At 42.6% G+C, this 26,716-nt stretch overlaps 1 protein-coding gene across 1 annotated transcript in view; it reads left to right on the top strand.

The window, feature by feature from the left end:
• Positions 1 to 26,716, top strand: part of Reln (reelin) — a 448,260-nt gene that overhangs the window by 357,574 nt on the left and 63,970 nt on the right. The window contains exons 31-42 of the mRNA XM_051152119.1: positions 1,090 to 1,166; positions 6,226 to 6,384; positions 6,615 to 6,803; positions 7,353 to 7,626; positions 9,618 to 9,758; positions 9,876 to 10,053; positions 13,791 to 13,875; positions 14,717 to 14,899; positions 17,030 to 17,201; positions 17,295 to 17,397; positions 19,458 to 19,687; positions 25,003 to 25,223. Of these exons, the coding sequence (XP_051008076.1) occupies positions 1,090 to 1,166; positions 6,226 to 6,384; positions 6,615 to 6,803; positions 7,353 to 7,626; positions 9,618 to 9,758; positions 9,876 to 10,053; positions 13,791 to 13,875; positions 14,717 to 14,899; positions 17,030 to 17,201; positions 17,295 to 17,397; positions 19,458 to 19,687; positions 25,003 to 25,223 (2,012 nt within the window). The remainder of the gene's footprint in view (positions 1 to 1,089; positions 1,167 to 6,225; positions 6,385 to 6,614; positions 6,804 to 7,352; positions 7,627 to 9,617; positions 9,759 to 9,875; positions 10,054 to 13,790; positions 13,876 to 14,716; positions 14,900 to 17,029; positions 17,202 to 17,294; positions 17,398 to 19,457; positions 19,688 to 25,002; positions 25,224 to 26,716) is intronic.

Below are 26,716 nucleotides of genomic sequence, written 5' to 3'. Positions count from 1 at the left end.
CTACAGACTATAACATGTAAAAATTAAGCTTAATTTAGCTTTATAATAAAATAGATGAGTAATGCAAGGGAGGGAAGGAAGGAGGGAGGGAGGGAAGGAAAGAAGGAGGGAAGGAGGGAGGGAGGGAGGGAGGAAGGGAGGGAGGGAGGGAGAAAGAAAGAGTCACACCAGAGTTCATTATGAAGCACACACACGGTCAAGGGCACTATGTCTAGAATATATTCACCTTAGTTTTCAAAAGTTCTCTGCTATCCTGTAAACTCTTACATATTCTTAGTGTAAACTGATGTAGCAAATCTATTTCCAATTCTAAATTTTATGTCTGAAATGACTCCTCCATGTACGTGGGTGGACCATTTGTGCTCACCTAACTGAAAACTGCCCCCAGAAACTTTAGATGCCTACCCTGCCACCTGCTGGTCAAACTAAGAACTGTTTTGGCTCTAAGGTCAAATGAAATAGTAGCACATCTAAAACGAAACTGCTTTTCACATCAATTAAATTACCTGGAAATTAAAAAGGAAAAAGATGAGGGACAAAATAAACTTTAGGCGTGCTCATGATTAATTAAAAACCCGGCGTTGCTGTTGACATTTTTCTGCTGTTAGTCTTTCTGACTTCCTTCAGCATCCTGTCTTCAAGGGTCTGCCTGCCCGGCAGTTGCCATGGCAGAGGCACAAATTACATCACACTGAGTGTTCTGTGTGGGAAACTTAGCCAGCTCCTCTAAGTCAGTATCAGGCAGGTGATTGTTTCCACTTCTGATCCTCAACATCTTCTCAGTAGGCTGTATTGTTTCCCTCATCTGGGGATTCCAAGGTTGAATTATCTAGATTTTTTTTTTAATTTGTCATGAAATTACATCAGCTGTCACAATGCGACAGGGTTCAGCTGCCCTCTTTAGATCCTTATAGAGAATGACGTCATTGTTCATCTCAAATGACTTTTTAATTGTTTGCTGGCATCTCTGTCCTCCTGCCCATCGTCTGTCCCTCGCACTTTAGAAGTGGCACGTGAGAACAATGGGAGCTTTCTTCTCCTCTTGTTTGAAAGAAACTGAAGTCTGTGTGTTTGTTTGTTTTCCCCCAGACTTGTTCAGTTTTATATACAAATTGGAAGCAAAACATCAGGTATTACGTGCATCAAACCTCGGGCTAGAAATGAAGGTAAGCTGAAATATTTCTTAAGCTTTTGTAAATTACTTCTAGCGGTTGTGAGGTGTCTATGCATGTGTGTCTGTGTATCGTGTGTGTGCCTAGTGCTTATGGAGGACAGATCCCCTGGAACTGGAGTTACAAACAGTTGTGAGGCACCATGTAGGTGCTGGGAATTGAGCCAAGGTCCTCTGGAAGAGCAGCCAGTGAGTGCTCTTAACCGCTGAGCCACTGCTCCAGCTTCAAGCTACTGTGTTTCTATAGAAGTTATAGCAACTTCAGCTAAATAGCTTTTTTTTTTTCCTCCCAAAGTCTGGTGTGGATTTTGCAAACTGTATTTCAGCTTTTCTAGATCATTCTTGCCCTCTGTTTCCATTTCGTGGAAAGAATTCCTGCGTGGACCCCGTAGCTTCTCCTTGAATTCCTTAAGCCTGAAATCTGTGACTGCCCTGGGTCTAGGCAGAAACAAATGACGTTTGTTTTCATGAATTCTACTTCTTTATGACTCTCCACAGGAAGGGGAAAACAAGAGGAGAGGATTTTGCATTCAGTATGAGGACTAAACTTGCTTGCATAGTGAATTATTAAATTGTGTACCAAACTCTTCTGCTTGCTCTTGAGCATTCCGGAGGAGACAGGATCTTTTCTGCGTACCTCTTCGCCACTGATACTGTCCAGGAATTGTGTAAGAGGTGTGGAGAGTGAGGCAGAGTGGCCCAGGAACTCGAGCACTGTCATAGAGACAGAAAGTAAACAAACAGGGATTCGAACCACCAGCTTTGGGATGTATGCCTTTAGCATGCATCTCTTGACCAAAACTCCAATCTCACTAGGCTCCTACTTTTTCTGCCCCAAATTACAAGGTGCTGAAAGGAACACAGCAGCCGCCTTGAAATGTAAGCGGCCCCAGCACTCATGAAGGTGTGCTATGATTCCTTCAGGAACCCTGCATGTGACTGGTTCTCAACACAAAGTCCAAAGGCTTCTCCCATGGGTCTCCCTCCACACTTTAATCTTAAAGCAGCATTGGGTTTTCCCACATTGCCATCTATGTTTGTTACTACGTCAGGCTGTGCCTACCTATGATGCACTGAACCAGATGGTACCTGCTAGTCAGCAGATTGCTGAAAGCCCCACTTAATGCTGATCATCATCCGTGTCTGAAGGTTGAAGTGATGCCTAATACTTTTATTCACATCACCTTTTTGTTGAGTCTAGAAACTTTCATGGGTCATGTTAGGTTCCTTCGTCTCTTCCAAATACACATGGAGTCCGCTTTAAGTCTGATTCTGTTGTGGGTACCGCAGATGAAATCATCACCACAGCATCACCAAGGATGCATCAGTCACGATGCTGCAATAACAAATAACCACTTAAAACAAAACAAAATTAAAAATGTTTTCTTCCTTGTGCTACATTTTCTTTGCAGCTTATCTGATATGGTGTGGTCATTCCAGCACTCAAAGTGCTGAGTGTCTGCTGGGTGGGAAACGGGTGTTGCCAGCCATGTGGCAGAGAACGAGAACATGTCCTGAAGGTGACAAGAAGCACACTACTACCAAGTATAGGACAGGAAGTAGGATAACACTGGTGGCCAACAGGCAGCTCTAGTAAAATATGCCAGGTAGTAAACTATAAAGAAAGAATGGAGAAGAATTGTTTAGATAGCAAGGGAAAGACAGATACAAATAAACTGCTGGAGTGGAAAGTGAGCACACGGGGCAGGGTGGGGTGCTGAATTTGATAGAACAGTCTGGCTACCCGCTCACCAGCAAACAACAATTGATAAATTTAATCCAACAGACTTTTGTATGCCCAAATCTTGCAAAAAAAAAATCCATATTTGTACCCCTGTAAGATTGTACATTAGATCTTAAAAGACACTGACATGGGGCTTGCTCCCCACTTGTTACAGACGCCGTTTGCAATGTGGGACCAGTTCCCCTTAGGGTCACCTTTAGGAACAAGCAATTCATTCTTAGCCAGTCCTGAACCATTTTCTTAGACATGGTGTTATCCGTAGAATTCACACCCTGTAGGAATGTCTCATCCTTTTGTTGAAGACCGGTTGTTAACATGTAAATCTGACTAAATCCTTGAGCAAATCTCTCCCAGTGATGAAAGTGAAGATTCTTTACTTACTGAAGCTGAAGCATCAATTTACATATTTGGAATTAAAGTCGAAATCAGGCTGCCTTTAGTAAGACCGGGCAGAAAGCAGATGGAGTTGTAGTTTAAAAAGAGAAATGTTTTACACGCTCTAAACACTCAGCAGATGAGCGAAAATGACTTGGCTTATTCAGACGTACAATGTGTTAGATGACACAGTTAATCAGGCTTAGCAAGTGGCACAAACCACGGATGTTGCTTCTTTCCGCCTGACATTCCTCCACTCCCTTGCCTGAGAGGCCCTCCCTCGTCAGAGTTTGGAATGAAGGTTTCATCTCTACAGACCTCATTTCTGCACATAGGGAGACAATGGCTCTCCAGAAAAACAAAGCTCATGAGAGGAAGAGGCGGGGGGGGGGGGGGGGGGGGGGGGGGGGGGGGGCGGGCGCCAAACGGAGGGCACACCTCCTGAGCCATGCCGCTCGTATTTTGACGGACAGATCTTTCAGGATTTGCATTTGCTACAACACAGACTCTGATTTAGGGGGGAATGGGATGCACAGCAAGTTATCGTAGCAACCGCGTGGCTGAAAGCGACAAATGTGTGCTGTCCTATGGTCCCTGCAAGGCAGGAGCAGGTGCTGTTTAGCCGAAGGGCTCTAGATCAGGGCCTCCCATGAGGCTGCACTCAAGACAACAGCACCGACAAGGCAAAGAGGTTGGGAGGCTGCCCGGCCGGGCGGTGGTCTTAAGAGCAAGCCAGAGACTTTGTCAGGATTCCCTGCCTCCAGACCTGTCCACGGGCTGCTAGAATATCTTCCTACATGTAAGTCAGCCTTGGCAGAGCGACAGAGCCAAGGGAGCAGGGAGGAACCCCCAAAGCCCTTCCTGTTTCTTTTCTGTAGTGCTAAAAAACACTCACACACTGTTTAACAGGCACTGTGCTGCCGTGCTTCACTCAGGCTAATTTCAAAAGTCACCTTGGCTCCCCCCACACACGCACTGTTCATTAGAAGGAAGGTGCCAAGCTCGTCTGAACTCAGAAGGAAGAGATTTGGGTTCTACCCTTTTAAAAAGATTTATTTATTTATGTGTGTGAGTGTTCTATTTGCAAGTGTGCCTGCACATGGCAGAAGAGGGCATCATATCCCACCATAGATGGTTAGAAGCCACCATGTGGTTGCTGGGACTTGAACTTGTGAATTATACTTTTATGATAGTCACAGATAGAGGGCTCATTTTCAGATGGTGCAGGTAACTGGTCTTGAACTATGGTTTGAGTAGAGGAAATTAGAACCAATCAGGAAGGCTTGTATTCCCACGATGCTTCGTTTCTAATGCTTCAATCCACCGTCTAAAGTGCCTACTCCTACTCAGCTACCCTGCCCCGCCTCTTCTGTTCTTTCCCCTTCCTCGCCTATCTCTTTTCATCACTCAGCTGATTGAATAGAGCTACGTTAATTCACAGCAATAGCCGCAGACATGAAATTTCTGAAGTGTCTACACTCTCAGACACCCAGCATCACCCTTAAAAAGCAATAGGGCACATTTTGAATAGGTACTGAGTGCTAGTGGGTACTGCTTTTGCCGGACAGCTCCTGGGTTGACTCACATCAAGACTAGAAATGCCAGATTCTAGTTTATCAAAACTCTATGCTAATGAATTCTTTGTTATTTAATAATACACTGGATTGAGGAGTTCTAGCTAGTCAATAGATATATTTTTAACTCTTGCCGACTATGTAAATAATAAATGAGGATGGGTAAGAGAATAGTCGTGTATAAAATATTACTAATGTATTCGATAGCCATAAGTTTGCAATATAATTAAGACTTTGCATAGGATTAACTTATAAGAAAACAAAATGCTCTTTATTTACTATTATAGGTATATAACAAGTTTAAGAATTATATACCACAGATGATTCTTAATTTTTCCAAGAGTTAAAATATAATTACAAATACAACAGATAGGACATTGCTGGGCTGAATTTCTATAAATGCTTTAGAAGTAGGTCAATGTCTCCAACTACCTTTTATGAATATCCAATACTGGTTTATAAGTAATTGTGGAACAAGCCATTAGATAGATACCCTCCGGTTTCTCCCACAGATATATAGATATAGATATAGGTATAGAAACATATATGCATGTATATGTATATATTCCTATGACTGGCATTAATTTATATCCATATATTATGTATATGTACATATAGTCCCACAATCTTATCCATATCAGTTTTCTCCTTTATTGATCACTAGCCTTTCCCTATATTCCCTTTTAAAGGACATTTCTGGGTAGCGTATGAGGCCCCTTGCACTCTGATGTGTAGGTCCCCAGATCTTGCCACCTTGTGACAGATGAAGGGATGAGCACATGGCATAAGCGCAGGAGCATGGCATGGCATGGAGGAAGGGAAGGGGAGCTGACAGCGGTGAGGCCTGGGTCTTGCTGCTCTGCTCCTGAATGACCCTGCCTCTCTCAGCTTTCACTAGCCCAGGCTTGTCAGAATACGAAGTGCCACTTAAAAGGACTGAGCCCAGCTTGCTGCTTATGCAGGTCCTCTTGTGCCCAAGAAATTAAGATGTTTCTTCTGAGTTTATAATGATGACCTGAGACTCTGTGATGCTCGGGATAGAACCTACATTCCAAGTGCATGATCTGGATCGGGTTTTCATGTGTCCCTAACCAGCGTGCTCATCGTTCATCCCAAGCTGAGTGGTGTTTAAAAGAGCTTATGTGCTTCTTGTCTCCATTTACTGGGCGTCAGTGCATTAGAAACTGTCAGGAAATTGATGGGCCTTTGAGTCTACTAATTCATGCCTTGTGAGGTAGACGGATGAGTGTTCCTTCTCTGAGGCACAGTCTGAAGTTGCTGCCGCTCTGCTGTTTAAAAAATACGGCTCCTTGCCTCTAAGAAAGCTGTCCTAGTCACTGAATTTATGTCTTGTAACTCAGGGCTTGTTGTTCAGTATTCAAATGACAACGGGGTCCTTTGGCACTTGCTGCGGGAGTTGGATTTCATGTCGTTTCTGGAGCCACAGATCATTTCCATTGACCTGCCACGGGAAGCAAAGACACCTGCCACGGCTTTCCGGTGGTGGCAGCCGCAGCACGGTGAGTGACTGCTCTTCCCAACTTTCCTGGGTGGCTTTTTTCCCCGCCCCCCCGGTGGCTTTGTTAAAAAATAAAATAAAATCGCACTGCATCTATATCCAGCTTGTAATGTATGTGTGTTAATTTACTGCCGATTTCCAGACAATTTGATTTAAAACCATGGTCACAAAGAAGCTCATATTGTTGTGTAATGAACCTTCTCCCAACCGCTGCTGTTCCTCTGATTGCAGGGAAGCACTCAGCCCAGTGGGCTTTGGATGATGTCCTTATAGGAGTGAATGACAGCTCTCAAACTGGATTCCAAGATAAATTTGACGGCTCGATAGACTTGCAAGCCAATTGGTATCGAATCCAAGGAGGCCAAGTAGATATTGACTGTCTCTCCATGGACACTGCCCTTATATTCACTGAGAACATAGGTATATGCTGCCACCATATGATGGAAATGTATTTGATTAGCTACGGGTCTAAATTAACCAAACCTCAAAAGGAATTTTCTATTATGAAATGATGTGCTTAGCTTCCTTTGCTGAGAGAGGCTGGGAGGTGGGGTGCAGGGCTGCATTGTCCTCTAAAAATGACCTGGTCACCTGTGCCTGTTGGAACTTTCTTTGATGGAGCATGAGGAGGAGGAAGATGACTTAAAGGCAGAAAGACATCTGTCAGAGGACATCCCTATGTTTTGCAGTGTACAAAACTGATCATTTATTGACTCTTGTGAGTCCCTCTTAGAATGGCAAAGGTTTTCAAATTTGTACTCTGCCAGGTTTCTGATTCCGTGGTAACTATGTAAAAATAGTGAATGGGAGAAGAAAAGCCAATGCAAGTGTGAGGCACTAAACCCAGACTGTTAAATAACAGTGGGTTTGCTGTAGGAAACGTCACTGGCAGCCGTAAGCATCGCAGGGGAGGGGAGCACACTCCGCGCTGATGCTTACCTCTGTCGCTGCTGCTGCTGTCTTTGGTAGGAAAGCCTCGCTACGCCGAGACCTGGGACTTCCATGTGTCGGCACCGAGCTTCCTGCAGTTTGAGATGAGCATGGGCTGCAGCAAGCCCTTCAGCGGCAGCCACGGGGTGCAGCTCCAGTACTCTCTGAACAATGGCAAGGACTGGCATCTTGTCACCGAAGAGTGTGTCCCTCCCACCATCGGCTGTCTGCACTACACGGAAAGTTCAATTTACACCTCGGAGAGATTCCAGAACTGGAGGCGGGTCACGGTCTACCTTCCGCTGTCCACCAAGTGAGACCTGTCATTTGACTGAAAGCTAGGTTTCTGTCACCTAATTTGAAAATAAGGGCGAGTCCACTCTGGAGTAGCGCTATTTGGGTAACTGTGCGAGCACCATCCTAGAAAGTAGCCTAGTACAAGGTGCCTCGGATGGCTGTCCTTACATGTAACCAAGGAGTTCCAGAAGTTGTACTTGTAGTAATTTCCTCACACAATGGTTTCCTCATTGGATTCTCAGCTCTGCTACTTGCTGAGTCCAGTATCCTGCAGTAAGTCTTTTCTGTCTCAAATACATGCACAGCCATCTTTTCCTGGTACAATTCAGATAAGACATGCAACCGAAGGACAGGGGGAAAGCACAGGACACTGCAGCCTGTTGACATTTGGTCTGAGATAGTTTTCCATGAACCCCTAAAGCTTAAAACAGTGCCTGCTTACAGCCTATTTATTTGTTTTAACACAACATTTATTGCATAGCTATTGTATTTTTAGCACTCTGGTACCTAATGAATAAACTCCTGCTAGGACTCAACTGTTCTTTAGGATAACACACATCTAATCATTTATTTATATTTACATATGTGAAATGATAACAGAGGCACCGTGGCCTAGGGCTGCAGGGCAAAGTTCCTAAGGAGTCGCTGTCTCTGCTGAGTGAATAGGAGTAGGGCTTACCCAGGTGAAGAGGCTCATGGGAGATCACACCTGCTGCTACAAAGCAGAAGAACAAAATGTAGAGGCCAGAAAACGCAAGAGCTGGTGGGGGAAATTCTAGGATTTGGTAATGCCAAAGCATATTGTGAAGCAAGACCTGAGAACAGATAGGCTGGCGCTGACAAAGAGGGCAGATAGCACAAGGCCTTGGTCTCCAGAGTGCACACAACGAGTGCTAAACAGAGTAGTGACATCATTAGACTGTCATCTTAAAACCTCCATTCTCGTCAGACTAAGCCTGTATTGAGAAACAGTGGTGCTTGAAATGTCACTACTGAGAGTCAGCCTTTGGTAGGCCGTGTCCAGTATTCGAAATAGCTAAGTCCTTTTCCACGTAATCTGTTCCCCCAATACCAGCTGTTACTGTGGGGTCCCGGGCTTCCTCTGCTCCTGGAGAAGGCGCTCCTATGAGCTAGCACATGATTTTCCTTTCTCACTGCTGTGACAAAAAACCTGACAAAAACCATTTAAGGAAGGAAGGATTTATTTTGAGTCACAGTCCCGAGGTAAAGTCCATCGTGGCAGGGACGTTAGAGCAGCAGGAATGTGAGGCAGCTGGTTACCCTGCACCACAGTCAGGAGCCAACAGAAAGGAATGCCTGCACTCTGCTTTCTCCTTCCCTGGACATCCTCCCCCACCCACAGCGCTGCTCAGATCCAGGGCGGAGCTTTCCTCTCCAGTTAAATCATGCACACACCCTCAGAGATACAGCCAGAGGTGTGTTTCTGTCGAACTTGACAATGAAGATGAGCCATCCTACTTAATACATTCCACAGCCGACTATAAACGCTGTAGAAGAGAGGGAGCTCTGTGGGCTCTTGGCTTTAGAGACAGCGTATTGAGAAACAAGACAGAAAACACAGGTCTCTTAGGACCCCATAGACCCTGAGCAACCAGTTAGGGTCAGGGCTGGATCCTCACTGCTGAACAATGTTGAGTTCCCAATTTGTTCCTTGATTATCTTTTTCCTAAAATTCCTTATGAATTTGAATAACACAAATCAAGATTTCCAGAAAACTTTTCTATGTCACACACGTTGACTTTCCTATAAGAGAAGTGGTAAGATGTTTGTGTAGCATGCATTTTGCTCTCCTCCTTATGGGTCAAGAGGAAAGAGCATTTACTACTTAGTATGAAAAAAAAAACAAAAAGTGTCTGCAAGGACAAAAAACAGGACCATGGAAGAGGGTGCTTCCTGGGAAAAGAGAAATAAAATATCCATGCTTTCAAAATCGCCTATGAGGCCAACAGCATGGTATGGTGTTTTATTTGTTTGTTTTTTGATTAGTTCTCCCAGGACACGGTTCCGATGGATTCAGGCCAACTACACCGTAGGAGCAGATTCCTGGGCTATTGATAATGTTGTACTGGCCTCGGGGTGTCCTTGGATGTGCTCAGGACGAGGGATTTGTGATGCCGGACGCTGTGTGTAAGTTAACACAATGAATGCGTCCCTTGTCTGCAGGGCCACAATGAGACTGGCTTGTTGACGTAGTAACAAATGATGCTTTATGGTTTTTTTTTCCTCCCCTTGTTTTCTTGGTAGGTGTGACCGGGGTTTCGGTGGACCCTTCTGTGTCCCTGTTGTTCCTCTCCCCTCCATCCTGAAAGATGACTTCAATGGGAACTTACATCCTGACCTTTGGCCTGAGGTGTATGGTGCAGAGAGGGGCAACCTGAACGGCGAAACCATCAAATCTGGAACATCTCTGATCTTTAAAGGGGTGAGCTCAGCTTCTCTGCGCTCCTCTTATGTCCCCTGGGCCACTGCACCACACACGTGCATTTCGGGCCTCTTCGTCGTCTGTTGTTTCACACCGTTGCTGTCTTCTCCTGCACACTCTTTTCCTTCTAGTTAGTGCATCCTTTTTTCCTTTTTCTTTTTTTCCCCCTCTCTCTCTCCCCTCCCCACTTCCTTCCTGTCTCTGAGGTAAGGTCTTGCTGTGTCTAATGTTGTTTGCACATAACATTTTCCCTCTGCTCTGGAGGGACTTTTCTTGCTTCCTACTGGAATTATACAAGAATCCATATGTATATAATTTTAAGAATTTGGTTACTGGAAGGGAGCATTTCATATTCCTGTACTTTAATCTTATAGTATTGATTTTATGAAATCTTTCCCTTTCTTCCTTTTTTAAAAACTGCTTCCTGCTAGTAGCCAATTCTATGCTTAAAGGTGGCTTTAGGAAATCACAGTGGTTGAGTCCTGTTAACTGGCACTCTCAGACATTGTGAATGCACTTTCAAATTCTACCCTAGATGTCTGGTTAGAGAGCTGTTAAGCAGCAGCTCAGCTGGCACTTCTCCACGTGTGAACCCATGCCACATCCCATCCGTCTCAGCAAGGAGAAATTGACTAATCTAGGTGTGCAAATGAAATCCTTGACAAAAGTCTGCATGGGTTTCTATATAACCGTAATGGCTCCTACCAAGCACTAAGAAAATTAGACACCTTGGAACTTTTTCAGTTATAGCTAATAGGTGCTAATACTTACTGGAATCCAAATTCCTCTCAATTTTTGCATGAGTAGAGAGCTACACCTCCTGGCCTGAGAGAGTCCCCATGAGTGCTGATGGACCAGAGACACAGAGTAGCACATTTGCGAAGGAAATCCCTGGTGCAGAGGGATCTGCCTTATCTAAGGACATTGGGCCTGTTACCTCCAAGTGACTTGCCCCTGTCCAAGCAGCTGACAGAGCCAAAGAACGAAAGCCCTGCCACTGTTCATGCTTCAAATGTCTTTGCCCAATAACTTCTCAAGCTACAGAATTAACCTAGTCCTTAAGCCTTCTAGGTAAGAAAGGTGCGTGGGCTCTGTGTTTCCCCTTTAGCAACAGCAGCCAAGCATTATGTCATACGTGTAATATCCACCAGCTCTGCGGGATGTTGGCAGTTTGACCTACAAAGGCATTCTTTCATAAAGAGAAGAAACAGTCGTCTCTTAATGGGACAGATTCAGGAATACTCCCCACTATGTAAACTGTTTGTTGGATACAAAAGAATATTCATTTTTGGTACAGATGGGTCCCTGAACCCGGTGAAAGAATGAAAGAGAAACATATTTGTATAAGCCCAATCTGTGAAGCAATGATGGTTGACAGTTCACCTCATACAAAGCAGCATCAAGTACTGAGCTAGAGCCAAGCATTGCCAGCACCCAAGACAGAGCCTTTAAGACTACAAATCATGCACACAGTCTCCTAGGAACTTGTACAGTGGCTGAGCTTTTCCTTGGGACCAGTATCATACATCCCATAGCCAAGGGGGAAAGTAATAATCCTTTATCTTGGTGTAACCAAAGGATATCTATTAGTGTAATCTCTGAGCTGTCTGAGGATGCCACTTTTGCTCACAACTGTAGAGGGATTTTAATTCAGCAATATGGCTTATCTGCCTGGAATACAGACATGCCCTTAGAACACACCTTTAACCTCCGTGGCTGGAATACAAACATACCTACCCTTAGTACATACCTTTAATCCCTGTGGCTAGAATACAGACACACCTTTAGTATACACCTTTAATCCCAAACAATGAAGGTAAAGTTAAATTGTAGAATGAAGTACACATGTTTGAAAGTGACATCTAATTGAGGGGCAGACAAAGTGATGAATCAGAGGAAGATTTGACAAAAGAGATTATTCCCAACTCTCACAAGAAGAGAGAGAGGAAAAAGAAGCTATGAGAGGGAGAGAGAGAAAGAGAGTGTTTGTTAGTTTTACTGAGACAGTGTTACAGAACTGTTCAGACAATGTTAGTTTGAGGCCAAGCAGAGCAATTAAGTCAAAAGCTGAGGGAAGCCAGTTTGAATCAGTCGACTTGGAGAGGAGTTTGAGTCAGAGCAGCTGAATTGAACCAGCCAACCAGAGTTTAGAAAGAGCTGGAAGGGGTGAGCTTATTCAGCAATCTCAGAGGCTGAAAATCTAGGTCTAGATTAGATTGTAAGGAGTCTGGAAGCTTCTAGGACTAAGCCTGGGTTAGCAGATGGAAGCAGTAAGTCTTTGAGATGACAAGTACATCAGGCAAATAGAAGTTGCTTTTACACATAACCCCAGTCTCTATGGGACCCTGAGCTAGGAAAGTCCTCATGGCATTATGGGTGCAGATGCTGAAGGGAGAGAGGAAACACGCCAAGCAAGACATAAAGGTCAAGCACTGAGTAAGCACTGCGCCATGGCCATGAATTGTTAGGCATGAAAGACAAGCAAAATTTATTGGTACATGGCCTTTCATAACTACTTTCAATCCCAGAAGGTTACAATTATGATATATGAAGACGTGGGAATAAATGAGTTGATGTTTCCATTGTACTACCCAAATACCTCTTAGAGTCTAAATTCAAAATGCAATTAGTAGGCAAACACTATTCTCTCTCTCTCTCTCTCTCTCTCTCTCTCTCTCTCTCTCTCTCTCTCTCTCTCTCTCTCCCACCCCCTCTGTAGGTCATTTGCAACATAAGAATATCTTTCTCTTAGGAGTACTTAGTCAGTAAAGTGCTTGTTAAACCCCAGCAGCCACATGTTATAAGCACTCGGTACATGTTTGTTATTGCAGGTATTAGTGACAGCTGTCTGTAATAGACATGAAGTAGAGAAAACTTTTTACTTTCCCTAGCGAATGCAGCATTTGGCCTTTGCTAGTCCATAATTAGGAAGTCACTTGGTATATCAGAGCCACAAGACTACAGGAAAGTCGCTGCACTCAGCAGGCTCAGCTGAGAAACCGAAAGCCTGTTTGGACCTTGGGGTCTTTGCGTGGTGAGATGTGGTTTGCTGCTGTCACCGCAATCTTCTGTGTATGTGAGCAAACGACCTGAGATGTCCATCAGGCAACCAGAAGTATTTATTTAGCAGAAAAAAATTACTAAAGCTAATGGGATCGTTCCCCTTGTCGCGTGGTTTCTTTGCATGAGTGGTTGCAGTCTAGGCATGGGGACCTGCCTTCGTTCTGCCTTATTTAACTTGCCCAACTGGGGCGTTGTGTCAGCCTGAGTGAAAACCTCCTGGGGCTGGCAGAGCAGACAAAGCAGCAGTGAGTTCCCAAAACTGCCTGGAGCACTGGACGAGTTAGCTCTTAGTTCTTGGCCTCCAGCAGAAGCACTCACACGTTTCACCTTTCTTCTCCTTCCTTCTTCTCCAACACGCTGTGATCAAAGGAGATGATTTTTAAAACACCAGCAGTGGACAGTGCTGTCATATTTGCACCCCTTTTAATAAGAGCCACAGAAAAGTATGAATTAGAAGTGGGACAATAAAATTATATTTCTTCAACACAGAAAATGAAGGCCATTAAGAGGAGAGCTCTCCCTCTCACCTTTAAGCTAGACAAAATGTCACTGCTCGTCATACATGACTGTCATTACCTCTAAGTAGCTGTCACTTGGCTAATTGATGCAAGGTAAACATATAAAATCTAAGTGATTCTGCCAATGAAGTAAGGTTTCTTTGTCTTTGTTTTCAGGAGGGACTAAGAATGCTTATTTCCAGAGATCTGGATTGCACCAATACTATGTATGTCCAGTTTTCACTCAGATTTTTAGCAAAAGGTAAGATATTCCTGTGGTATTCATCCTTTTTCTCCAAAAAAAGAAACAAAGAAAGGAAGGCGGGAAGGAGGGAGGGAAGAAAGGAAGGAAGGGAGAGAGAGAGAGAGAGAGAAGAAATTGTCCTATGCACAATCTGTCCTCCATAAAGAGGTAGCCCTGCTAGAGCCCTTGAGTTTTACTGTTCACATGTGGTCTTCCATACAAGCTCCTTCTCGCACCACAGCAGTTAGGTGGCTGCTGTTTTAAACTGTTTAACACAGATGTGGCTGCCGCTCTAGTTGGCAAACTTACCATCATGTCCTCGGATCCCTCCACCGCTGCATGCTAGCCATCTGAATTTTAAGTTTAAAAAGTATCAATCTATGAATATTTGGGTTTTATTTTTACAGTTATGGATTCTCTCAAAATACTACTTGGTCTCTCTGACTTTTCATATCTGATTAAGTAATTTTCTTTAAAAATAACGTCACTGTGGACACAAGACAATTTCAAGTGATCCTTATTTATACTCCCTTGATTTACGTGTTTCAACCTTCGCAAAAACTGATGTCAGCAGAATGAATAACTTTTAATTTGGTGTCTCCTAGATATAGAGAGAGACAGACAGACAGAGAGAGAGAGAGAGAGAGAAGGCACACGTGTTCATGTGTGTCATACACAGATCTTGAGGAGAAAGGATTCTACATTTGGTTACTTTCTAAATATGTTCGTATAAAAAGCTCTACCTACAACTACATTCCATTGTCACGGAAGCGTCCGAAGCAGGAAGCCCATAGAGGGAGCTCAGAGCAGGCTGCGTCCTCCTCCCAACATACTTTATACCTGCCCTGCTTCTCCCTAGGTACCCCAGAGAGGTCTCACTCCATCCTGTTACAGTTCTCCGTCAATGGAGGGATCACCTGGCATCTGATGGATGAGTTCTACTTCCCTCAATCGACCAGCATACTGTTCATGAATGTGCCCTTGCCACACAGTGCCCAAACCAATGCCACACGGTTCAGACTCTGGCAACCTTATAACAATGGTAAAAAAAAAAAAAAAAAAAAAAAAATGTATGTGCTTTGCTTTGATCAGAACTCACGGCCGCGTGTTAATGTTCTTGTTCCTCTGTCATGAGGAAAGATTGCCTGAGAGGCGCACTAGCTGTGCATACCACTCCCATTTTACATGCCTCCCTCTGGACCACCCTCAGTGATGATTCAACTTTGTGACATTTGTCACTTTGTCACAGTTCACTAGTTTGCCATTGAGACACCTGCCCCCTCTACTCCCAGGCTGGCCCAGAACTCACTATGTAGCTCAGAACAGTTTTTAATTTAAGTCATCATGGCCAGGCTCCCGGTTGCTAGGACTACAAGTGTAAGCCACAGAACTTGAGTGGTTTTGGTTTTGGTTTGTTTTGTTTTGTTTTGTTTTTCACTTTTGTTTTTGTTTTTTAATGATCTGTCATTACCATTAGTTACTCACCAATAGCAACTCTGTTTTGTTTAGCTCATTTAGGATGTACCATTCCTCCCCATGGCATTTCATTAGTAAAACAGCATATAGAGAGGAAGTGAAAGGAACTTAGACCAAGCTGACAGATCATCACCTTCACCTGCTTCAATAATTCACCAAACGAATGTAGCATTTAACAGCATTTCACAGTTACAGAAGATGCTTCAAATTTCTAACCCTGATTACTTCTTATAGTTTCACTCGTGTTGAATCTAAAAGACCAGACTTTTCCAAACACTCATCCAACTATATAATTAAATACAATTGGCCATATTAAGCAGAAGTAACAGAAACAGGTATGAAAACTACATTTCTATCCCTAAAATTTAACCTGAATATTTCTTTTATAACAGGTAAACAATAAAATTCTAACATGTTGTAAGATAGATAAAATCATGGTAGATTTTTGCTTAAATGTATTCATATCTAGATGATATAAAATACATATGAAATTATATAAGATGTATATATTATTAAAATATACTCTATATATTTTACCTGATATTTTATATGCATGGATCTTATATATGGGTCGAACAAAACTCTGAAAGAGAAATACACTCAGTCTTAAAATTCAGAAGATGATGAGACCCATGGTGTATCAAGCTAAAATGCTTACTTTTTTATTGTGTTCATTAAACACTTTCATACTAAGAAAATTAAAGAAAGCTACTAGAATTAGGGCCATGACAGGAGTGGAAAGAGACAGGGGCAGGTCATGACAGGAGTGGAAAGAGACAGGGGCAGGTAGTTTCATTTAAAGAAGTAGGTTATCATCACAAATCTGCTTTTATATATTACAAGAACTGAGAGTAACATTTGGGGGGCAGGGCGCAGGGGATTGAGCCAGATGGTCACAAGGCACTCACAGTCAAGCAGACTGACTTTCTCCTGTTAGACAGGCCAGAATTCCCACATGGGCAATGGCACCCACCATAGTGAGTGGGTGGTCCCACACAACCTAATTGACATGGTTCCCTACAGGCATGCCCAGAGGACAGCCTCCCATGTGATTCTAGATCTTTCAAGTTGACAGTTGAGATGAACCCTTACCGCATGGCATTATGTCCCTTCTTCAAGTTCAGTTCCAACAGTGCTTTGCAAAAGCAGTCTCAATCATGCCCTTCCCATCCACAATATAACATTTCCTTAAACATTTGACCTGAGTCAGAGTCAGAGCCTGACTTACAAGAGCATTAAGAAAAGAAACATAGTACTATACCTCACAGCACTGATACCGCGGTTGATTTTAAAAGCCGTGGTCCACTCCTTGACCAGATAGTGTACCTCGGTTCTAAACCACTGGCTGCCATCCTCGCAAGCAGAAGTTTTACAGGTTCCCCCGTCCACCACACTGTGGGAGAATGGTCCACGGCACTACTCCGACTGGAGGGACAGCTTGCAATCACAAGCTGCTCGTCTCACCTTCCTGAGACTAGAGCGGCTGTTCTGTGCTGTGCCGTTCAATACGGCTGCGAGCATATTTTCTTCGCACTTTGGTCACTGTGAATGTGCTGCCATGCGGCTTGTGAGTTTTGTCTGAAAAGCATATGTCGAAACTGTTGCCGCTGAATTTTTCCCTGCCATTTGCTTTCTTTCCGTGAACAAATTGGATTTTCATCTTGGGCAAAATTTGATTTCTCCAAAACTGTCTCAGGTAAGAAAGAAGAAATCTGGATTGTCGATGACTTCATTATTGATGGGAATAACCTGAACAATCCCACAATGCTCCTGGACACCTTCGACTTTGGGCCCAAAGAAGACAACTGGTTTTTCTATCCAGGCGGTAATATCGGCCTTTACTGCCCATATTCTTCAAAGGGAGCTCCGTAAGTATCTGGTTGAAAAGCTAAAGGAAAAACCATTGCTTCAGACAAATCAGGAGGATTTTTTGCCTAAACGATTTGTCTCTTGCTGACCAGTGAGGAAGATTCGGCCATGGTGTTTGTTTCTAATGAAGTTGGGGAGCACTCCATCACCACTCGTGACCTGGATGTCAATGAGAACACCGTCATCCAGTTTGAGGTACTGACCTCTTCTACCAGAAATACGTTAAGGTTTATAGTAACAAAGCCTCTGCAGGAAGAAGCAAGTCTTTGCTGTGATTTCCTGATTTTTGCATAAGGTCATAAAAGGTTTGGGTACCCCAACTCACTTTTATTACCAGAACAATTTATCATACTAATGTTTGCTTCAGAAACAGAGCTGCTTGTGACATAGTCCCCTCCCACCTACTATAATAAGTGTTGAAATTAATTACTTTAAAATTATAAAAATGTAAAAGGATGATGTTGTGGGCTTGTTATTTTCACAGTTCTTATATAAAGTTAGGACCTAGGTCAATCTAACTATAGTCTATACTATACCGGCAGACTCATAGAATGTTCATCGTGCCGCTCTAAATTTTACATATAAAGTAATATCACACTATTTTTACAATCTTAGATGTACTTACTGTGTGTAATTGACATTTGATGCATTCCTTATATTTGTCAAGGAAACAAATTCATAATGAAAGCACTTACATATTTAAAGCGCTTGAGTAAAGTCAACAGAATCAAAGTTTGTTGTTCCAGCGTTCTAGGCACCGAGTGACACTATTCTCATATCTAATTTTGTTATAGCTTCTGATTTTATGGCTTAAATGCTAAGAAAAAGTAGTGCTCTTGTCTCTTTTAGGATTCAAGGTAGAAATTAGTGCCTGTGGCTGAACAGTTCATCAGGCCCCAGTGATTTATTCATTAGAAGGTGGAGGGTCCAATCGCGTGGCCCTTCTTTGTGTCGTTCCCTTCTGCTCCCTATCACAGGATAGTAAACAATCAGTGACTATAATAGCTGATAGTAAGAAAACGTTCATCCACATTGGAAGGAGGAGATCTGGCACAGAAAGCCACATGCATTTAGCAGTGGTGCTTATCAGGAGAGATGAAAGGGAGGGAGGGGGAAGGAAAGAAGGGAGGGAAAGGGAAGGTCATAGATTATAAACTTTCCATTAGATTGAACAAACAATCTACATATCCAGTGTCCAATATGTGGGTTAGAGTTTTAAGAGACTGTGTGACATAACAGAGGTTACAAAGTAGATTTTAGGTTCCTTACCACACACCACGAACCTGTGTATACAAGAATACATGCACTTAGTAAGAAGAGTGGAACTGTCTCAGACACAGACTCGGTTGCCTGCTTTTTGATCACTCCTCCCTGGCGTAGCTGCCTCCCTAGGCCACAGGGGAAGAGGAGTGCTCAGATCTAATGTGACTTGATGAGCTCAGGAGGGTGGGTGGGTAGGTGCTCCCCTTTTCTGAGGAATATGGGAGAAAGATGGGGAAGAGGGAGGGAGGGTGGTACCAAGAGGAGAGGATGGAGGGGGCTACGATTGGGATGTAAAGTGAATTAATTAATTAATTAAAAATAATACATGCCTCACTAAAGAAGTGAACATTGGTTTTCTTAACTGTAATTGTCATTTTACCGCATATACTATTTCAAAACTCTTCCCATTTTAAAGTTACAATTTTTGAAAATCTTTCCTGGTGTCAGGGAAAAAAAACCGTAATGATTATATTCTGGTTTGTTTTTATATTGAATGTGTGTTGAAGACTCTTCAAGTTCAAAGCTTTTGGAATTACTTATAAGGTATCATAAGAAAGAAACTAGGTGTTGCTACTTACTAGACTGCTAAGGGAGCTAACAGGATTGAGAAAACACGCTTTTCATTATAATATTCTCAGCTTGACGATAAAAAAGGGGGGCAAAGATAAAATCGGAATTGTCTCAACCTTTCCCTTGTTCATTTTCTGTTTCTTATAATATGGGGGAAATGGGTTTTGTTTTGTTTTTTTGTTTTTGTTTCATTGTTGTTGTTTTGCTTTGTTTTGTTTTTGAGGCCCTTTTAGGCTCCCTATGAAGAAACTGTAATTTAAAGGTAACATGATGTCACTAAGGGAAAACAGACCTTCCAAAGTTAGATATTTCAGTAAGATGCTTCCCAGGGATTAAATGGGCTCCAGGAAATACAGCCAGTGTCAGGGCTTGTTGCTCTGCAATAATCTGTGTCACGTTTTTTTTTTTTCTTTCATCCCAAGATCAACGTTGGATGCTCCACTGACAGCTCCTCTGCTGATCCGGTCAGACTGGAATTTTCACGGGACTTCGGAGCCACCTGGCACCTGCTGCTCCCCCTGTGCTACCACAGCGGCAGCCACGTCAGCTCCTTATGCTCCACTGAGCACCACCCGAGCAGCACGTACTATGCAGGGACCACCCAGGGCTGGAGGAGGGAGGTTGTGCACTTCGGGAAGCTGCACCTTTGCGGGTGAGGATCTGCCTACGCGCTTGCTTGCTCGAGCTGCTGCGTTTGCTTCGCATGTGATGACCTGCCCGTTGTCTGTCGCTTGCCACTCTCAGGAAGAGAGTTCCACTTTGCATTTCTTTTCCATTCTCACTTGAGACAGATCCGCAGATATTTAGAGCAGGCGGTGGGACGGGGGAAGAGATAATGTACTTGTGCATGGTTTGAGGATAGACTCAAGAGTGAAGGTGCTGTGGATTGCATACCTTGAAATGCGTTTCTCTATACATCTTTAACAAATCAAAAGGAAGTGAGAAAATGTGGGGGTTTTTTTTTTTCATAATTTTGACCCTCTTCCCATGGGCTCTGACCTCACACTATAAATACAGTAAAAAATGCAGTGCATTCATACACATCCCTGTGGGCATGAATGGAAGCTGGAAGCCTACAGCCAGTTCCTGGCGTCTCATTAAAAGGCATTAGCACTTTTCCCTCCTTGGGCATTTTTACTTTTTCAACCTCTCTCAGCATTCTTGTAACATTATACTTGTCTCTCCTGTTGAAAAACTATTTGGAGATAAAGGACTTTAACTCTCATGGAGAGGAAATAATATGGTTTCAAAAAATAAAGCTTCTAACATAAGGAAGGGAACAGAGAGAGGACGAAGCAGCCAGCCCTGTGAATCTCACCCATCCTAACGCTGCAACCCTTTACTACAGTTCCTCAGGTTGTGGTGACCCCCAGCCATAAAATTACTTTAGTTGCTATTTGATAACTGTTATTTTAGTACTGTTGTGGATTGTAATGTAAATATCTTAGTGGTTTCCAGTGGTCTTAGGTGACCCCTGTGGAAGGGTCCCGGCCCATAAGTTGAGAACACTGTTTTAGAATACCATTCATTCTTTCCATGTATATCACAAAGAAGAAAGTACTGCTGTCTCATCTTCGAGGTGGAAATCGACGTTTAACCCCCATGTGCCACTGGAAAGAATTAGAACTCTCCTGTCTGTTAGCAAAACTAGTAATTGGTACTTTGCCAAAAGCATAGAAGTGCATTTTCAAAAGTTGGCATCATCTTGGAGGGTTAACCCATCCATCCCTCATCACCTCGCCAGAGCAGCTTTCATAATTTGATTGTTATGAGCTTATATACTTTATGTCGTTGGCTGTGTCACTTGTAGGCAGTATACCTACAGACACTCGAGGTTTTCTTCACCTACAAGTATCACTCCAGAGGGCGACCTCTGCGCTCTGAAGGGGCAAAGAGAGTATCTGAGATGACAGGATTCTGTGGAGCGCTACCTAGCTAGATGCTGAGCTCCCATTGGCTAGCAGAGCTGAAATAGGCGGGGCAATATGTCCCCAATGAGCGCTAGGGGACCGGTCCATCTGAAATGAGTCTTCATTTTGAACATGGAAGAATTTTTTTTGAAACGGTGCTAGGGAGTTTTCTTAACCTGCCGTCAACATCAAATAAATCACGGTTCTTGTTCCAAGACTCGTGATTCCAAATCTCCTAAAAAGAAAATATGAATTAATCGTTTATGGCCAAAAGTCCAGAGACAACTCCTGGACAGACTTGGCCTGGGAAAAGCCTGCGATCAGCTGCTTAGGCTCTCTTAAAGTTTGGCTGTGTCACCCCAAAATTCATATGGTGGCATCCTAACCCTTAAGGTCACAGCATAAGGAAATATGACCTTGGAAGAGGTCATTAGGTCATACATGGGAGAGCAGCCCTCCTAAGGGAGGCCCCGGAAAGCTGCTTTGTCTCTCACACCATGTGAAGGCACGGCTCGGCTAGAGGGCACCTGTTACGAGCTGGAGAGCAAGGCTTTAGCAGACCCTGTGCCGGCTCCTTTGGACCTTCAGCTTCTATAGTGTTAAAAAGATAAATGCCATTGTTTATAAGGTATGCTGTTCATGTCATATTTTTATAGCCACTGAAGCTAAGTGATACAGATGCTTTTGACCAAAACAGTCCCTCAACTCCATCATGGTGATACTGAGAAGTGCCTGGCCTCCTCTTCAGTGGGACTCGGGTTTTCTCTGACTTCCTAGATAAGAAAGGACTCGAATACAGGCTGTAGCTGTGGTTATGTGGTGCCTAACACATGCTTCTGGTTTCCCAGTGCAAATAGTCTTACTGAAGTACATGAACTTAGTGGAGAGATCTGTGAGTGAAAGGCAGAGGAAGGCTGCCCACACCAAGAGGACCAAGCGCAGGCCACGCCTCACTGGCGTTCAGACTCTGTGCCACACTCACGTGCAAAGCACAGCCGCATATCTTGGGAACGCAAGCAAGGGAAATACAGATATCTCTACTTCACCCACTGGAGGAAATCCATTTTTGAAAAAAATTAATAATGTACAGAATTGAGACTGGCATGACGCTTGTACTCCATGTCACTTTATGTCTATGGAAAGCAAATAAGTTGGTTAGGAGCCATGCCAACACTCAGAATTCTGTCAACCCAAACTGTTTTCAGCCATTTCTGTGGAGTGAAAACTTTGTCTTCAGAATGTTGCCTCATCCTTGTTTCAAGGGGGAAAAAAATCAGTCCCTTTTTTTAAAGCCACACAAGCATGAATTGCTGGAAGGCAAAAGTGAAATTTTCTCCAACTCAATGAACCATTCCATGCTCTGTATTCAACATGGGACATACCAACAGCACAAATGCTGATTGCTAAAGTGTGTGTGTGTGTGTGTGTGTGTGTGTGTGTGTAAGAGAGAGAGAGAGAGAGAGAGAGAGAGAGAGAGAGAGAGAGATCTTTTCTGTGATTTAATAGACACTGGTTACACACATGGGCATGGGTATATACAATTGAATGTATTTTGTTTTCCAGTGCCAGGTTCTTACTTTTTTTATATTTTAATTAAAATATAAATGTATCACTTGCCCTTCCTTCTACTCCCTCCAGCCCCTCCCATGTCCCTACTCTCAAACTGACAGTTTCTACATTCCCTAAATACTGTTTACATTCAAAACATACATGTTGACTATTGAATTTCCACCTAGTTTTCTTCACATCACCTTGTGTCGTTTCAGTGTAGAGTCTTTTTCGTCTTGAAAATGTCCTAATTGTTTTTGTTTTATATAGTTTCATGAGTCAACCAAAGGCCCTATTGCATAGAGACAGCGTGGTGTGCTCCATGAGATTCTAAGTGTATTTAAACAAATAAACAAATAAACCAGAAAACCAGACCCTTTGAGCAGTGCTGGCTTGAGAGCAGGTACTGACATTCACACGGAGGATGGCAGGTAGAATTTTTCAAAATAAGATTTCAGCCGAAGGGAAGCACAGCAAAACCAGGCTCCAAGCCCATTTGTCATAGCCCTTGCGGTTTCTGTGCCAAGGCGGGTGAACACTAATAACCACCCAAGCAAGGTGGTTCATTTGTATTCAGAACATTTGAATAAATAAGTTCAAACAAAATCCATGTAGGCTTTTGTTCAAAGGAAAACTGCAGCCATTTCCCTCAGCTCAGCAGTCTGAAAGTTCAAAAGGTAAGAAGTGCCTTTGCAGAGACTAAACTCTGAGAAGTATAGGAGAGCCTGCTTTCATTATCAATTGGCATTTTGGGGGCAGCTTAGTATACTTAGGGGTCTGGATGTAAACAATGAAACCGTATATGAGAACATGACTCCACCTGCCTTACTCCCTGATAGTCTCTGCTTAAGGAACTCCCTTCTCTCGACCCATTCCCAACCCTAGTGTTTAACTTCTAATTTCCATTTCTCAAATTCAAAACTATTCAGAATTTGGCATATGTGAAAACTAGAAAAGTAATAAACTCATGGGCCACAAAAATAAGTGCCTGTGACCTATCTAATGCTTGTCCCAGTATCTCACCTCCTTTGAGCTGAGTTTTGTACATGTTTTAAGTATACATGTTATTTCTGGACTTCTAGTTAAATATATAGATTAGTTCCGGTGGAGTTATTGTCACCAGTAACATGATGAGATAATTCACTTGCTAATTTTAGTGATGGTGGTCAATTGTGGGATTGAAGAGGTGGGTGCAGTGCTTGGTTGGTTAGTTTTATATATTAAAAAAAAAAAAAAAAAAAAAATCCAGGCTCCATGCAGGCCTAGAACTGTCTGTGTATCCAGCTGGCCTCAAACTCATGGGAGTCCTCTGTCTCTGCCTCAGGTGCTGAGACTGTAAGTGTGAACGAATAACCCTGGCATATCTGCTTTTTTATTTTTTATTTTTTTTTTTTTAAGGGCATGAGAGGCTGCAATCTGAAAACAAATCTGATTTTCTTACTTTTTTCTTAAATTTTACTGAGAAACTACTGTGTTAAAACACACACACACACAATACTGGGTGCCGTGAAAAAGGTGTAAAAGGCAGCATAGACATTAGCTTCAACAAGCTTTCTGCTAACAGAAGAAATAGGCATGTCTTCTGTGGTTCCAGCTGCAGTACTGTACTACAGGAAATGCCATTAGAACTGTGGACAAGCAGGACCCTGCAACCCAGCAATTCCACTACCATTCCATCCAGAGCAAAAGCTTGTGCTGCTCCTCATGTCCACAGCAGCACTGTTCTCAGTAGCCAAAAGGTGGAAACAACCAAACCAATGAATGAATAAAGCCCATAAATCCCCCATGGCGGAGCGTTAAGAGGAAGCAAAGTCTGACACTTGCTACAAGTGAATGGACCTTGAAAACACTAATACTGAATGACTGTGGCTGAGCACAAACCATATGTTGCCTGGTTTCATTGCCATGGCATGCTCAGGAAAGCTAAATCCACAGAGACAGAAAGGATGTTGCTGGTTGCCAAGGAACAGTCAGTGTAGAAGGGCTGCAGTTTCCTCTCAGGGTGACGAAATGCCTTGGAACTAGATAAAGGGAGGCGACACTGTTGGGGCATAATGTCACAGAATTGTGCATTTTAAGTGGCTTCTTGTTGATTTTATGTTTCGTGGGTTTTACATCAGTTTTTAAAGAGATTAGTTATTGCAGAGTGTTGACAGTAGAGAAATCTTCAACAAGATGGCCCGTGTTGGAAGTATAGGAAGATTTGGGTACAATTTTCAATAACTGGTAAAAATTCTGAAGTTTCTACAAGGAACAGTAATCCTACTGTTAATAATAATAATAATAATAATAATAATAATAATAATAATAATAATAATAATAATAATGGAATTTTCCTGAAATAGCAAGTCGTATTATTTCTATTTTCTTTTCTAAGTCCTGCTTTCTTCTCCTTGAGTTGATACATAAACAGTCACTTTACTTCCATTGTTTATGGAGCAAATGTGCTAACTCTAAAGACGTGTTGTTCTATGGAATAACTTTGAGACTCCTGTACCTTGTTTTCCAGGTCTGTGCGCTTCCGTTGGTACCAGGGATTTTATCCTGCTGGCTCTCAGCCAGTCACATGGGCCATTGACAATGTCTACATCGGTCCCCAGTGTGAAGAGATGTGCAACGGACATGGGAGCTGCACCAACGGAACCAAATGTATATGTGACCCAGGCTACTCTGGCCCAACCTGCAAAATAAGCACCAAAAACCCTGATTTCCTGAAAGACGATTTTGAAGGTAATCTTCTCTGTGTGGTGTTTGGAAGGATTTACATGTAAGCACAATCTGTGTTGGAGAATTAGCCACTCATGCACATTCTAACAGTTATTTTACAACTGCTAACACATAAAAGTCCATTTCTCTCTGAAGTTTATAAGGTTACACTTTTGAGATAGTGGTTAATGGGAAAGGCTAAGACTTTAATTGAGAAATTAAAGGTTTATTTCCATCGCTTTCTTGTAAAATTTATTATTTTATTTTTCAATATATGGTTTAGTTCTCTAATATCCTGATACTACTATTGATGGAATAAGTTATGCCATTAAGAATCTATAAGAAGAATAAAACAATTTTTAATTAATTAACTATATTTAACCTTAAAATATTTAACTTTAAATTTTTTATTAGCTTGCCGGGAATTCTGTATGTGTTTTGAGCATATTCACCCTCTCTCTTCCACCCACTGCCCTTCTCACCCAGTTCTGTCCTTTTTGTTCCCCTTGAAGTTCGTGCTGCCCAAATATTCTCAGGGCCTTCCACTGGGGCATGGTCTGATTAGGCTGCGCTCCAAGAGAAGCCTGTCTGTCCCTCTCTTAACAGCTGACCATTGCCAGTAGCTCCTTGGCTAGAGGAGACTTCATGGCCAACTTGCTTCTTGACGCTGGGACTTGGTCCCGATGGGCATGCTCCGGCCTTGCACAGGCACATGCTGTTCATTTTCACCACTTTATACTTCATGCAGTTGCTGATAGGTAACAATTGAGGGAACATGTCTAAAGGATAATCTCGGCTCTCAGGGACACTGTTTCAGAAATCTTAGTTTCCACCAACTGTTCAGACATCCTCTCTTTTTTTCCCCCACTCCTTTGTTTCATATTTAGAATTTGGCATCACTACATATAATGATAATGTTGCAACAGAGAAAAATGCGTATTATATACCAATGATTTGGGGGAGCATCTGAATCACAGATGCACTGTTACCAAAGCTTAGATTAAAGATTTTTATATGGTGGACGAATACAGAAGCTATCTCTGTTAATGGAATCAGACCAAAAGATTTTGCTTTCCTCCATTTTCTATAAGACTTTTAATTATTTGTTTTTTAAAATAATAATAATAATTGTATTATTATGCTTTTAAAATACATTTTAAAACTATATTTAGGTGCAAACATACAATGAAACACTACACTGCCATAAAACTTTTGAACTATTGATTTTTGCTACAATGTATATGAACCTTGGAAAAATACAATAAATAAAAGAAATCGGAATGAAACACCCAAATATTTTAACGTAGTGAAAAAGAAACTAAGTCTAAGATTCATATCTGAGTAAATTTAAGAATTGACTTTGAGAGACATTTAACAGCAACTATTAAATTATATTGAAATTTCTGTGATTAAAAAAATCCATTTTTAAAAGATACTGTCTTATTCCTCCTTAACACTGCCTTGCATGAGAAAGGACATGGTAAAGACACTGGGGGAGAGCAGCACACACCCTCCCA

The sequence above is a fragment of the Acomys russatus genome, chromosome 10 (assembly GCF_903995435.1).
Source record: "Acomys russatus chromosome 10, mAcoRus1.1, whole genome shotgun sequence".
Taxonomy (NCBI): Eukaryota; Metazoa; Chordata; class Mammalia; order Rodentia; family Muridae; genus Acomys; species Acomys russatus.
Note: the sequence above shows the minus strand (reverse complement) of the source record. Positions and strands in the feature narration are given on the sequence as shown.